Here is a 16205-nt window from a genome sequence, read left to right on the forward strand (position 1 = left end):
AGTATTTATCGATAGCAAGAATTGTTGCTTTGTTTTAAAACAGTTGGAATAGGCACAGTATATCTTTCTGAGCATGTTTTGTTGCCTTTGAATGCTGTGCATAGTAGTGAACTGATTGCAGAGAGAGTGAGCTATGTAGCGAGGAGCTTGTGTGAGTTATTAAGTCAAGTTGGTTTAAATCTGAAGCTTGAGACAATTTGCTGATTCAGTGTGTTTCACAAAGGAGAAACTCTTGGATGGTTGAACTGCAGGCATTCATTAGTGGTGCTGGAAATCAGATGGACCTTCTTTCTAGAGATGTTGTTTGCAAAATAAACTAGGGCAGATATCCTTTTGTGCATCTTTCGCAAAAGGTGCAGCATCTATCAACTGAAATTAGGTTGGGAGATGCTTTGATCTATTTGCTATTGTTTGCAAAATTAAAATTAATGAGGGCCCATGCCAGAGAAAGTTTCATTATCTATTTTTATATTAGTGTCAGACTGAGTGAAATCGGATGGTGCCACTGTTTGAATATGTTGGGAGAGCGATTTTCTTTGCCGAGAAGGATGAAGCATTTTTGTTTGAATTATCGGTTCATGCCTGGTTGAAATGCACACCGAGAACTTCTTAAACAGCTCCACCTTTCAATATGTTCCCAACTAAACTGCTGCCTCACCTCAAGACCTTGTGCTACCCCATATCCCTTGTTTCCCTTAATTTAATTTCCACACTCACCCGCTGAGTTTCTCCAGCATTTTTGTCTGCCTTAGAGAAGTCAATGTTCGTACCGCTAGGGTGTAAGCTGCCCAAGCGAAATATGAGGTGCTGCTCCTCCAATTTGCACTGGGCCTCACTCTGACAATGGAGGAGGCCCAGGACAGAGAGGTCAGTGTGGGAATGGGAGGGGGAGTTAAAGTGCTGAGCAACCAGGAGATCAGGTAGGTTTAGGTGGACTGAGCAGAGATGTTCTGCGAAACGATCATTGAGCCTGTGCTTGGTCTAACCGATATATAGGAGTCCCCACCTGGAACAGTAGATGAGGTTAGAGAAGGTGCAAGTGAACCTCCGCCTCACCTGAAAAGACTATTGTGGTCCTTGGATGGAATCGAGGGAGGAGGTACAGGGACAGGTGTTGCATCTCCTGTGGTTGCAGGGGAAAGTACCTGGGGAGGAAGGGAGTGGTTTGGGTGGGAACATATTGCCTTGTTTTGTTTTACTGAAGTAGTTTAAACCCTTATTCTTTTTTAATAGGACATAGATAGGTTGCTACTAGTTATGTTCGTGAAAAACATATTTGGATACAATCCACCCCTGATAAAGGCACTTATTTGTAATTATTGAAATAATTAATGTTTTCAAGCACAGCAATTTAGAGTCACTTAGTGCTTTTATTGAAATGAAATGCATTAAACATTTTTGCTTTGAAGTTTATTTCTGAATTATTAGATTATGACTTATGCACTGTATCAGGAAAGAATTCAATAAATCCTGCATCGGGCCCTTCAGAAGTTTTCAAACTTTTTGTGCAGTTGGGCTTTTTAGGGATCATGGAGGGATTTGTACATTTGGAAGGCGATCCCACAGGAAGTATGTAACTGTGAATCAAAGCCACAGTGTCATAACCTCACCTCCATCCTGCATAATCTGCACTTGGATTCCTCTCTGGGAATGTGGGAAAAAAATAATTGCCCTTTTGGCCCCGACATCTGAAAAGTAAATTTCTACTTTTTGCCAAAAATATTTGTGGTAACATTTTAATGCACAATTGCATGTAAACAGGAATTCTAGTCAGCACTGTTCTCAGTCCATTAGTGTGGGCAGATGCTGGGAAATCGGCTGAGAGTTTGCTGTAGAAACTAATTGAGCCCGCAGTCCATTTTTACAGCATTAATAGAAGGAATGTCTCAGTCAAAATGCTTAAAGTTTACATTGAGAAAGACTTCCTTCATTGCTAATTTGGCGTATGGCATTCTACAGCAGTGAAAGGGCATTGTGGATACAAAGAGCTCTCTTCAAATATTGAAGTGGGTGATACAATTTCTGCCACCTCTAGAATAGTTTTATTATTTAGCCCCAACAAATGTTTATTGTAAATGCTAATAGTTTCATGAAATGTACGATAAAACAATGGATAAACATAATAAGACAGATGCAAGTTGTCAACATGAACACGACAAGCCTGACTTAGTATTCACTTTTCTCTGCAATGTATGTTTGCAATGTTTTATTTGGAGTGCACTGCACAGCTGTTCAGAGAATTATGGACTTTCCCCATCCCTTGTCCTACAACCTCCAGATTACAAGCACTTTAACAACTTGCTTTTGTAAAAATAGAGAGATTGTGTTTCAGCAACACTTGGAAACAGCCTTTACTGACCCGTTAGCTGTCATTCGTGACAATGTTGGCAGACTGATCCAGTTCAGTCTTAAAAGACACAATATTTCCCCCTCTCCATGCAACCAATCACTAAACACCTCTGCACTTGTCCATCTCCCCCACTTCAGCCCCCAAACACCCCTCCCCATCTCCCACTGTGCCAGTAGCCTGATCTTTTTGGAAGACAATAAAGTGGAAGGGAATGTAATTCTGCTGGTGCCTTTTTAAGGGTGGCATTGGTGCATGTAAGCACTTGGTACGGCAAACAAGCAAGACTGCCATCGCTGATTGGAAATGACATTAAAACGATGATAGCCTGCTTTATGACTATTCAGGTGTTTTGACATCTGGTTCGCTGGTAATGTTTCTCGCACTCTCTTTAAGATCAAAGGTCTATTTCCACTCCCTTTAAATACAGTCGCCTTGTTTCCCATTGCTACCTCTAAATTCACCTGGTTCTGTTTCCTGTACATCCTTTAAACACACTAGGACCTTTCTCCTGCACTCCTTTCAAACTAACCAGGACCCCGTTTCTCCGAACAATCTTTAAAATGACCTGGTTCATTGGAAAATGTATTAGGGACCCAGAAAATAGCGCACCCCCCCCCCCCCCCCCCCCCCCCCCCCCCCCCAAGACCAAGCCGGAGGTCTTCCAGAGGTTTTGGGTAACATCTTTGAACAAGTGAATTTATAATATTGTGGGATATTAGCAGGAATAGGGAAGGATTGTTTGCAAAATGTGTCAATCCAGCACCACCAGAATCTCACGTTCAGCTAATGATGCATTCTGATGATGATGCACGATGAAGAGGGGTTATGGAGGGAGGGAGGTAGTGACTGGGGGTAGGGGAAAAGAAAGGGAGGGAGGGAGAGATGAGGGAGGCAGTGAGGGAGGGGAGGAGGAGAGGGGAAAGAAGAGGGAGGGTGAAGAGGAGGGGGAGGGAGTGCTGGGGGATGAAGGGGAATGGAGCAGGATAGGAGTAGGAAGAGGGATGGCGAGGTAATGGAGGAGGGATGAGGGAGGAGGGGAGGGAGGGGGGTGAGGGGAGGAAGTAGAGGAGTGTAGGTGGATGGGGAGAGGGAGGATGATAGAGGAGGATAATAGATACTGCACGTATCGGAGCACATACAGAAAAGGAAACATAATATTTGCTTTGCTGTCTGGATATATGCTATGATTTTTTTTTTTTTTAAACATTCAATGATGAAATGCCATCATCCTGAAATATTAATGGGCCTGACCCACTTGCGCGACTTTTTTGGCGACTGCCGTCAAAGGTCGTTACAAGTCGCCGAACATTTTCAACGTTGAAAATCCAGCGGTGACCAAAACAAGGTACGGCTCTTTGAGCGACTACTCACGACCATACTGGCTTCACCCCCACGACATATCCCCAGGGTGTCACCTGTATGGTCGTGAGTCGTCTCCTCAGTCGCCCATAGAGTCGTAGCATCTTTCTGGTTGCCGCTGAATTTTCAACATGTTGAAATTTTTCGCCGACCTGCAACGACCTATGATTGGTGCCGGCAGTCGCCGAAAAAGTTGCGTACATGGGACAGGCCCATCTCTCTGACTCACTCTTCAAATTTGCTGCCTGACATGCTGAGTATTTCCAGCCTGTTCTATTTTATTTCAGATTTTCAGCATCTGCATTTTTCTTTTGATTTTCTATAGTGAAAGTATTGGAAAGTGACAATAATAACAAAAACAAGTTTAAACATGAAAAATAATATTCTTTCATGAATTGATTTATGTTGAGGTATAGATTGTGAATGGAGGCAACCTACCGGGGAATTAGCTCAAAGGGTAGAACGTTTGCTTGGCATGCGAGAGATAGTGGGATCGATACCCAGATTCTTTGTTGGTCTAAGGGCAGCAGAGTGGTGACGCTGGTAGAGCTGCTGCCTCACTGCGCCACAGGCACGAGTTTGATTCTAACCTCGAGTACTGTTTGTGTGGAGTTTGCACGTTCTCTCTGTTAACATGTGGATTCCCTCCAGGTACTGAGGTCTCTTCCCATGTCCCAAAGATGTGCATATTTGTTAGTTAATTGACCTCTAAAATGACCCCTAATGTGTGGGGGAATGGGTGAGAAACCGGTATAACGAAGAACGTGTGAATGGAACAGTGTGATCTCCGGGGCCGAGAGGCCTGTTTTCTGGATCTCTAAACTAAACTCAACCAAACTAACCTTAAGCATGTATCTGGGGCTGTAATTGTTTGAGTGTCTTACATCATATAAAATCTACTTTCCCTAGACTGACACTGAAAGGTGAGCAGCAACAATAATGGAAAAATGTCATCAACCTGGGATATTAACTCTGACTCACTCTTCACATTTGCTGCCTGACCTGCTGAGAATTTCCAGCCTGTTCTATTTTATTTCAGATGTTCAGCATCTGCATTTTTCTTTTGATTTTCTATAGTTAAAGTAGTGGAAAGTGACAATAATAACAACAACAACAAAAACTTAAACATGAAAAATAATATTTTTGCATAGATTGATTTATGTTGAGGTATAGATTGTAAATGAAGGCAACCTGCCGGGGAGTTTAGTTCCGGTTTGGTTCAGTTTAGTTTAGACAGGTTGTTGAAGTACATCCCAAGGAACCTCACATAAGAAAGCCTGGCTGCGGTGTTCTTTGGAATGCCTCTCCAGCATTGTTTCTCAAAAGGATGAGAAGGATATGAGGAGATAGAAAGGATTAAGGAAGGAACTACAGTGCAGGATTTCAAAGACGATGAACACAATGGTCAATAGGAGTGAAGAGAAAGAGAAGGTGCATAATACGTTGGTGCTGGGGAAAGCTCCAGGAATATACCTGGAATATGTCCCATTTTGCATTGGCTCGTGACGTGGAATTGATGGTAGTGCTGGGTACAGTAATCAGTCATGGTGAAGGTGACCTCATATCAATTTTTCATTCCAGTCTTGAAATAATTTGATTTTCAATGCTGTTAGGTAGGCATGGTAGGTTTATGTTCATATGCAACACAAACACCATTGCAAATATTTCTATGTCATATATTCCTATGGAGGCTACTAACCCAATAATGCAAGTCAATACAACTGTACAGCTGTAGAGACTAAAATGGATAGCACTGAAAATTAGGTGGCAACATCATGATGAGTGATTTACCTCATGCATATTCTTCTGCAAGCAGACAGCTACCAACATGCTATCTGATGACAACATACTGGCTCTAGACACACCAATGTAGTTTCTCAGGCAACTTTGTTTTACAAAAGATCACAAGTATGTTCCTGTTGCCATTTCTGTGGTACCTGAAAATGTGCAGGTTTTGTTCACCCATAATCACAGCATCATTGATTATCCACTATCTGGAGCCCCTTTCCTGCATACTTTCTAGTAAATGTTCCAGCATTCAGCTGTCCACATGAGGTCAAGGGTAAATTGGGGAAGGTTAGTGAATTGACAATTTGTCGGCTGCCAGCAGCTATTATTTTGCTGACTTGCATGCTAACAATGAGTTGATTTTCACTAGACGTTGCTAAACAAAGGCTCAGATTTTGCAGCTGAATTACTATAAAACTGAGAATGATTATTACAGTCAAGCTGTGACATGGACAGTAATATTCAAAATAATTACTGGTGAACAACCCCTCTGGTCCTGAAATCCTTATTCTGTATGAATTGATTATTTTGCTGGGTAGAAATGTAAAATATATATATATTGTTTAAAATAAAGATATTTATTAAATCTTTTATTTTTTCTGCTGGGTAGAAATGTAAAAAAAACAATATTGTTTAAAATAGAGATATTTATAAAATGATTATCACCATAGATGGAGATCTCAGTTGAAAAATGCACCTCTTGAGATCTAGGCCATCTTGAGATCTAGAAGCTATCTGACCAAAATATCTTTTGCATTATCTTTCCTCTTATGCAATTGTAACAATGAACACCAGGGAAACCTAAGCATAGAACCTGTTTATGTAAATGAAAGACACTGCCACAGAATCTATCAAACTTTGGAGTGTCTTTAAAACTGGAGTGATTGGTGGTTTTCAGTACTTCTGTAATAACATGGTCATGTCAGACAACATTCTCAGCACAGACCCCTGTACTATTTCTCCACACATATCAAATTGAGGAAACTGCACTTTAAGCTGCTGTTTATCTTGCTGTACTTCAAGCTGCTGTTTATCTTGCTTGTTTGATTTGGCGGTAAACTAGAACCTATGTATATGGATACATAACATTTTGCTTTGATCATTTTAAAATGCATGTAATAGCTTTGAAGTTTGCAAAGAATGGGGAGGAGTTCTAGGTGGGAAACATGAGTTTCCTGCACACCCTGCTAATGTTACTTGCAAAGTCAGACATAAGAAACTGCAGTCTTGAGCAGGAAAACAAAGAGTTGGGTGAACTCAGTGGGTCAGGCAGCATCTATGAGGAGAATGGACAGGCAACATTTCTGTTCACGTTGGGTTAGTTTGTGTCGTGGTTTTAAGACTCAAAGTTGGATAAGATGACACAGGCTTTCGTCTTCTTTAAGAATTCTCCTTAATTCTTAAAAAGAATTAAGAGAATTCTTAAAGAAGACAAAAAACCTTTATTTGCAAATATTCGGCTGGAACATTCAGAGACGACACCACCTGTCCGTTCCCTAATTGCTCCCTGATCCACAGAAACAGGCAGCTCTTTATTACAGTTTTTCAGCCTTACCTCTGCTACATTATCTTTCATGCTGTGCTCCTCTTGCATCAATCTGTCTTTGATTCTAGTATTCTCTGTCTCGCCACCATTAACTTCCGACCTTGGTTCAGTCTTTACATTTCCCCTCATATCGCTTCCTCTGTCGGCTGGCCGCCCTCAAATTCCAAGCTGTTGCTTCCCAGCTATGTTTTAGCTAAAGCCAAGGTTACACACACCATTTTATACTGTTACACACACCATTTTAGTTTATGTTTAATACAAGGATATAAATGTATTTATTAAGAATACAAAGGTGCAAAAGTAGAAATAAGTAACTTGTTTATAACTTCCATATTTGCTACTGACCCGAATCATCACCTATCCATTCCTCATCAGATGTTTAGATTAGTTTAGCTTACTATTGTCATGTGTACTGAGGTACAGTGCAAAGCTCATTGTGTGTGCTCTCAGGTCAACAACAAAGTGTACATGGTTACAATCAAGCCATCCACAGTGTACAGATACAGAATAAAGGGTATAACATTTAGTGCAGAAGTCCGATGAAAGATAGCTCAAACGTTGATGGGAGGTCAGGACCGCACCCTAGCTGGTGAGATGCTGCCTGACCTGCTCTGTTTCTCCAGCACTTTGTTTTTTGATATTTGAAAGTCATGCAGGTCTTCTATCTCTCTTGTCAGGTGGGAAGGGATATGGTATAAGACCAAAGGTCAGAGAGAGGGAGACAAGACTGCAAGAGACAGATAAACAGAAACAGACATAGAGTAACAAACAGAGAGAGATAGAGAGGCAGGATGATAGACATAGTGATTCATAGAAACAAATAGAGAGAGAAAGGCAGAGAGCTAGATAGAAGGGAGAGATAAAGAAAGAGAGAAATAGACAGACAAGGAGAGGGAGATATATATCAAAAAGAGAGACTAAAACAGATAGGCAGAGGGAGAGAGAGAGAGAGAGAGAGAGAGAGAGAGAGAGAGAGAGAGAGAGAGAGAGAGAGAGAGAGAGAGAGAGAGAGAGAGAGAGAGGAAGAGAGAGAGAGAGGAAGAAATGAAAAGAATGAGTAAGGGCCTCATTATTATTGCTGTGTGGGGTGATCATGTTAAGGGTTGGGAAAGGATCAGGTGCTGGTGAATTGGAGGGAGACATTGTAGTTTGAGAGGGGGGTGAATGATAATGACCAGCGAGATCACTTAGGGATTTAAAGGGGGTTGAAATCTTGGGGTTGTGACCATGTTTGCTGGTTGGGCTGGAAGGAAAAGGTCCACTTACCTTACCTTATGCACTTCCCTTATGGACCAGGGCCTCCTTAACTAGTTGAGTTTCCTGAGATTAGGAAAGTGCAGCTAAACGGTTTAAACATAATAAAAATGTAGTGAATATAGTCACACGTTAAAGGTTTTCTAAAGCTGCTTCGACCACATGTGAAACTGAGAGAGGACACCTCTACTTGTCCCTGTTAAAAGCTGGAACAGGCAGATTGGAATCTGGGTTGACCTTATTCTAATTCTAGTTTGTCACTCAAGCTGTTCTTGGAGTTTAAAATTATCCCATTCCTTCTATTGCAGCAGACTATGGTTACAAAAAAAATCTGTACATTTACGCTATCAAAATGCTACATTATCAAACAAACTGAACATGTCTTTCCTATCAACAATTCTTCTGTTGCCCTCTTGGGGGTTAATGAGCAGTGTACAATCTACACTTTGGTTAGTTTCATTGTCAAACTAAAATGGTGAAAACATGCAAGGTACAGGGCTGTACCGCCCAGTTTATGCATGTAATTAGTTAGAATGAAAGGATAACATGAAAGTGCCCTTGCAGCACCTGTCATGCTCAATTAGCATTTCCCAAAGTCCATTGTCCAATGTCTTGTTTCACCACCAGTGCTCGATGTGCAGTTTAATGGCCTTAAATAATGAAGCATTAAATAACGAGAGAGATGAATGAGATCGTTTTTGTCCTGCCTGAATGTTTGCCCCAAGTTACAAATAATATTTTGCCAGTGGTACTATTTTAGCTACCCTGCAGGTTTGATCTTTTTTTTCTGGATTATGAATCATGTCATTTCGGATCCAAAACCATTTATTACAAGTTATTTCTGACTGTAGAAGACTTTAAATATATTACTACAGCACTATTTGATGATCCTTAAAATGTGGGTGGTTTTAATAACAGAAGAGTTAATAACATAACTCTTCATGAAAACCCTTACATGGCACATTGTGATGTGTCACATGTACTAATCCCATATTTTGACTTCAAATCAAAACTGGCTTCAGAACTGGGTTCAGAACAAGCTTACTCTTAAAAGACAGGGTTGTGGTGGAAGGGTGGTATTCTGACTGAAGGTCTGTGACGAATGGAGTTCCGCAGGGATCTATGCTGGGATCTCTGTTTAAATGCCTTGGTCATAAATGTAGAAGGGCTTGGTTCGTAAGCTTGCAGGTGGCATCGATATTGGTGGAGTTGCAGGCAGTGGGGAAAGCTTTCAGAAGATATGGCGTGAAATAGATCAGCTGCAGAAATGGGCAGAGAAATGGCAGATGGAGTTTAACGTGAGCAAGTGTGAGGCGTTACACTTCGGAAGTTCAAATGTAAGGGAAAAGTATACAATTAACGGCAAGACCCTTAATAGCATTAATATACAGTAGGATCTTTGGGACCATCCATGGGTCCTTGAAAGTGGCAACAAGCATTGCCAGAGTGGATGGTGGAATCAGATATAATAGGGGCATCTGGAAATGGAGGCAATGGAGAGATATGGATCATGTATAGGCAGAGATATTAGTTTAACTTGGCGTCATGTTTGACATACATTCGGCCCGAAGGGCTTATTTTTGTGCTGTACGAGTCGAAACATAATTTCTGATGCTTATAACAAATATTTCTTACATATAAAATGAAAGGGTCTCAATAATAAATGCCGAGTTATTTACAGACCCAGTAGTCACTTTTGGTATTTTACATGGAGGTTACTGGTCATGTTTTAATGTAGTGAAGTAACATTGGTATGATTGACAAATCAGTCCTAGTTCATTTGTACTGAGTGATCAATAAGATTGGTTGAATACAAGGAATGTTTAGACTCCAATAAAGACATTTCAGCTGAATGAATTAATGAGTAGGAAGGAACTGCAGATGCCGGTTTAAACTGAAGATTGACACAAAATGCTGGAGTAACTCAGCGGGACTGGCAGCATCTCTGGAGAGAAGGAATGGGTGGTGTTTCAGGTCGAGACCCTTGTGTCTGAAGAAGAGTCTCGGCACGAAACGTCACCCATTCCTTCTCTCCAGAGATGCTGCCTGTCCCGCTGAGTTACTCCAGCTGTTTGTGTCTATCTTCGAATGTATTAATGACTTTGAATCAATGTATGTTTCCTCCTCATGGCTCAGCACCTCTTACTGAAACCATTTTGAATAAAAAGGCAAAACTTGTTCATGGTGAAATTAATTAACTCTGTATTGGAGTTACTCAGCCTCACAAAATCCCCCCCAAATCTGTGCCATTTAGGACAAAATAGAAGAGAATTGAGTTAGGCTGTTTTTTACTGGTTTTATTGTCCTTTAAAAAAAAAATGTGAGCAGAATAATCTAATTGCACGCTTCTGACCATTTAATAATTTTCCTACCTTCTAGAAGTGGTGGATTTTGCATGCACAGATAATGTTGCAGGATAATTAGGGCACACGTCCTCTTGATCCCTCATTGTAACCAGCCTTACCTGATGTACTCATGTATGTTGTTATCGGGCTGGATAGCAATGGTCAAGAGCGTTTTATTGTCACGTCCCAGACAGAACAATGAAATTCTTACTTGCAGCAGCACAACAGAATACGTAAGCATAGTACTCTGTAAACAATATAATAAACAGGAGCAAAAACGTTCAGTGTGTGTATATATACATATAAAAAACTGCTTACCTCAATTCTCTTCTATTTTGCCCTAAATAGCACAGACTTTTTTTGTATATATACATATGCACATGAATACATATATATACACACACACACACACACACACACACACACACACACACACACACACACACACACACACACACACACACACACACACACACACACACACACACACACACACACACACACACACACACACACACACACACACACACACACACACACACACACACACACACAAAAGCAAACAAGCAATAATAGTGCAAAAAGACAAAACCAATACCCCCAAGTTCTCCTCCATTGTCAGAGTGAGACTAAACGCAAATTGGAGGAACAGCATCTCATATGTCGCTTGGACAGCTTACAGCCCAGCGGTATGATAATTGATTTAACTCTCACTTTAGGTAACCCCAGCATTCCCTCTCCATCCCCCCCAAGTCACACCAGCTTCTCGTTTTCACCCAAACAGCTAACAATGACTTGTTTCCTTCATCATCGTTACGCAATAATAAACCAGTATCATTGACAATATGTTCGAATTTCCATTCAATATGCAGGGAACCCCACCCATATCTGCCCCAATTCTCAAAAGAATGATTTCTGATGCTTATAGCAAATACTTCTTACATGTAAAATGAAAGGGTCTTAATAATAAAAATAATAATAATAAATGCATAGAGGGAGAGAGAATGTGAGAGAGAAAGAGGGATGTGGACAGACAGGGAGAGGGATTCCGAGATGTCCAGCGTGCCATTTCGTGATGCGGAGAGACGCAGAATGTACAATATGCTCCTGCAATTCTGCACCTCCTTGCCTTTGTCTTCCGCCCGGACACGCCTTGTTACCATCTGAAGGTGGGGGCGGTCCCCAGTGGAGGTCTCTTTATAAGGGAGTCTTCCCATTTTGCATTGGGGACCTGGGGTCGAGAGTGTTGCACAGAACAGTGGCGTGTAATAAACTTTTGGGTTGGTTCATGGGCTCGCCGGCCGCCTGTATTTTCTGTGGCGAGGTAGAGACCGTGTTCCACGTGTATACGGAGTGAGTGAGGTTGCTGCCCCTGTACCAATATCTGAAGGGGCTGCTCTTCAAGTTCTGGTTGCATTTTAGCTCCATGATCCTGGTGTTTGGACACAAGGCAGGGAGTGGGGAGAGCCGATCGGGAGGGTGGGATCTCCCTGTCGGTCTGCTCCTGAGCCTGGCCAAGATGGCCATTCGTGGGTCCAGGCAGCGGGCGGTCGATGGTCACAACAGAGTCGGCCGCCAGCCTCTCTTCCGGGCCTATGTCCGTGCTCGCGTGTCCCTGGAGAGTCCTGAGGCCTTCAGTGAACGCTGGTCGCCGCGGGGGGTGGAGAGCATTGTTAATATTGATTGCACATTGTATTATAATGACTGCTTGATGGATTGTAACCATTGAACGTTTATGTACGTTTGGTACGCTGTAATGTGCAATTGCTGAATAAAGTCTTTGGAAAGGGAAAAAAAAAAGAGAGGGAGAGGGAGAGAGAGAAATGTGGACTGGAAAAGAAACTTGTCAGGATTCAGGTTGAGAAGCATTAAAACATTGTGTTCCTTAACAAGTCATTTGTTTTTTGGAATGGGTACAATTGGCAGTGGCGGAACTGGGTCATGGTAATCATAATTTTTGACTATTGTAGACTGTCCAATATATTTCCATTTTAGAAAGTCTGTGTTAGTTAATGTTTTTCTTTACTTATTTCATTAGTTGGTCAATTGGGGCAGGAATGTATCACTTGCACTCACAGTATGTCAGACATGCCTAAATATATATCAAACTATTTAAAAAAAGCTTGAGTATCTCATGGCAACAAGTATGTTGGGAAACATGATACATTCCGATGATTGAAGTGTAATTATAGAAAATCACTGCCAGCGCATTTTGTAAAGGTTTTAGATAAATGATCCAAGTGTACTTTTAATAATTAAAAAAACCTTTCTTCCTTTCTGAAAGATCTCCTTGAGAAGTCGCGTGTTTGCAAGCAACCCAGGGGTGAGCGGAATTTCCACATCTTTTATCAGCTGCTCTCAGGTGGCTCTGATGATTTGCTGAGTAAGTACAATACTGTGGTGCACGATACTACAGACATATACAGTGTGGTGCACGATACTACAGACATATACAGTGTGTACTCCCAAACAGTCTGAAGAAGTGTCTCAACCACAAATGTCACCCATTCCTTCTCTCTAGAGATGCTGCCCTCCCGCTGAGTTACTCCAGCATTTTGTGTCTACCTTCGATTTAAACCAGCATCTGCAGTTCTTTCCTACACATATATCCCAAACACGTGGATACCCAATAGCTAACTTGTTCCATCCCCAACAACTGGTAGTATTTAAACAGCACCTGTAGCAAACAATATCCCCGAGGCACTTCACGGTATTTGAAGCCAGTTCACACAAGGAGACATTCAAACGCATGACCTAAAGCTTGGTAGAGTGGGTGTGATTGTAGGGGCAGCTTAAAGAGTAGAGTGATAGGGAGATTTAGGGAGGAAAGACCTGGGTCGAGAAACAGGGCAACTAAACACGTGGCTGCTGATGGGAGAATGATGAAAATTGTGGGTGTGCAAGAAACTAGAATTGGATGCTGTTGGAAATATCAGATGGTTGTTGGACAGGAGGTGGTAATGGAATAAGAGTGAGGTGAGGCCATGAAGGAATTTGAACATAAGAAGGTGAATGTTAAATTTGAGGCATTACCAAACTCTGGGCCAATGGAAGTTTGTAAAGTTCTGAAATAATTGGTGGAATTTACTTGCTTCAATTCAGAATACAAGTGGCAGAATAGTTCCATCATTCCAACATTGTTTAGTTCAGATAGATATATTTTAACTCCAAGCAATGAGAATCATTTTATTTATTTGTTTCGCAAGGCAAAGGGACAACAGTAATATTAGGATTAATGGGAGCATACCTATTCAGAAAGTTTTTTTTCTTACGTTCTTCAGCCTTGCCAAAGTCAAACCTCGCTTTACAGAGACAACGAAATGCATTGACACTGAGACACTGAGACATGATGAGGTTTCTTTCATGTAAGATTTTCTCCCACTTTATTATCTCTTGGTTATTTATGTGTAAATCTTGATAGTAAGGTTAGGCCGACTATTTAAAAAAACCATATGATTGAAATGAATTTGTGGAGATGTACACAGAGAAGATAGAAAGGACATTAATGTTTTTGAGAATAGACACAAAATGCTGGAGTAATTCAATGGGCCAAGCAGCATCTCTGGATAGAAGGAATATGTGACGTTTCGGGTCAAGACCCTTCTGCAGTCTGTCTATCTTCGGTGTAAACCAGCGTCTGCAGTTCCTTCCTACACTTAATGTTATTGAGATTTGCCTGAGTCAAGTGGGGATGATTTCAATTAATTGGAATCACCCCCACTGGAAATAAATTACTATATTCAATGAGCCGCTGGGGTCGGATGTTAAAAAAGATTTTGTTGGCATTAAGACAGTAAGAGACACCTTAAAAGAAAAGGGAAAGGTGATTTATTAATGCAAGATTTTATTTGATAAACACAGTGTGGGTATGTGAGAAATTTGAGCAGGAAATGTTTTTAATATTTAGCAGATCAAATGGCAACTCCAGGGGTGAAAATGAGAGGGTGATTATTGATCAGAATTTGGAATTGTATCAGAACGAAGTATTTCAAGTATTTCTGATAATATTTTAGATCTCCACGTCTATTGTTTTTTTACAATTGCAAGTGGACTGGAAGATCGAACAGTACACCACATGCCGTTTCATCCACAATGCCTCTGGCAGGTTAAACTAATCCTCTCTGCCTGGACATGATCCCTATCCTCCATTCCATGCGTATCCATGTGACATCTATCTAAAATCTTCTTGAACGCCATCATCATATCTGCCTCCACCACCAACCCTGGCAGCATGTTCCTCCCACCACTCTGAAGAAAAACTTTCACTGCACATCTCTATATAACTAAAAGTCTTAATCTTGTTTGTGCCTCTGTGTGTGTGTCAATCTGGTTAATTCCTAATTTCTTCCAAACGCTAGGCCACAGCCTTCCCAGTTTCACACATCCTACTCACATTTTTCTCGTGGAATCAAATTTCACTGGACCTCGATACACGTGACAATCAATGACCATTGGTTAAACCATATGGTCATAGATGTTTAGGCTAAGTGATTCAATTCTGCGCCGCAAATGCCACATGAGATAAATTGATTATCAGAAAAACCTGAGTATTACATAATAACACCCCGGTGAACTACAATAAGCATGAATTCAAGGGAAATCTTGCCTGATCCACCTTGCCGTTGGATTTTACAACACCCACAGAAGTAAAAATGTTTTAAAAAGCGCTTTTCACATAACAGATTGCTAAGTGAACTCAGAAATGGTGAACATTAATGAAAAATTAGGAAGTGCCAAAGGATAATGCAATTACTGTTCAGTTTTGAGGCAGTGGACAGCAGCTGGTGTTTTCTCCAGGGATCAGTACAATGATGATTTACTGTTGCTAATTTGCATCGATGATTTCAATACGTAAAACATATTGCAAATGTGATGCATTTACAAACGATAACGGTTCTTGCAGGCACGGTCAATACGAAATGAGAGAAAATATTTTTGTAAATTGGATAGGCATATGGATGAGAAGGGAATGGAGTGTTATGGTATGAGTGCAGGCAGGTGGGACTAAGGGGAAAAAAAGATGTTCGGCACGGACTTGTAGGGCCGAGATGGCCTGTTTCCGTGCTGTAATTGTTATATGTTTATATGTTATATGGTTATAAGTAAACAGAAGAATATTAAGCACATGTAAAATTGAGCAATGTGTATTCCAATGCTTTGGAAGATCTTGGACATGGATGATGAAATGGGTGAAGAATCGCAATTAATATCCTGATTAATTTCTGGAAAATGGTATATGCAGGGATAGTTTCAGAATAAGTAGAACACCTACATTAGACACTGAATTTAGCCAGGAGTGCATTGTCTAGGTATTTAATTTGTTACATGATGCTGTGGTTGGAATTGGAAGGTTTCAGGGAGAGGTCTTGCTCAACTGTAAACAGTGCCTTGAGCAGCAACAAAATAGTTTAAGATCTGAATGTGATTGATTTAAATTAAGGATCTGATCCTTAACCCATACAATGTGGAGTTGATGTGATGTCAGAAGGTATAACCAAATATTGTACATCATTACAGCTACAGCTTACCCTGTAGTAGATATTGAGATATATCTTGGGGACAT

The 16205-nt window shown here is 41.0% G+C and overlaps 1 protein-coding gene across 3 annotated transcripts in view; it reads left to right on the forward strand.

Moving 5' to 3' along the window:
- The window catches only part of myo1b (myosin IB), a 259411-nt gene that overhangs the window by 152783 nt on the left and 90423 nt on the right, over window positions 1-16205 (forward strand). For all 3 annotated transcript variants that reach the window (XM_055637781.1, XM_055637782.1, XM_055637783.1), the window contains exon 8: window positions 12927-13025. In XM_055637781.1, coding sequence (XP_055493756.1) covers window positions 12927-13025 — 99 coding nt within the window. The remainder of the gene's footprint in view (window positions 1-12926; window positions 13026-16205) is intronic.

This window comes from Leucoraja erinacea, chromosome 7 (genome assembly GCF_028641065.1).
Source record: "Leucoraja erinacea ecotype New England chromosome 7, Leri_hhj_1, whole genome shotgun sequence".
NCBI lineage: Eukaryota > Metazoa > Chordata > Chondrichthyes > Rajiformes > Rajidae > Leucoraja > Leucoraja erinaceus.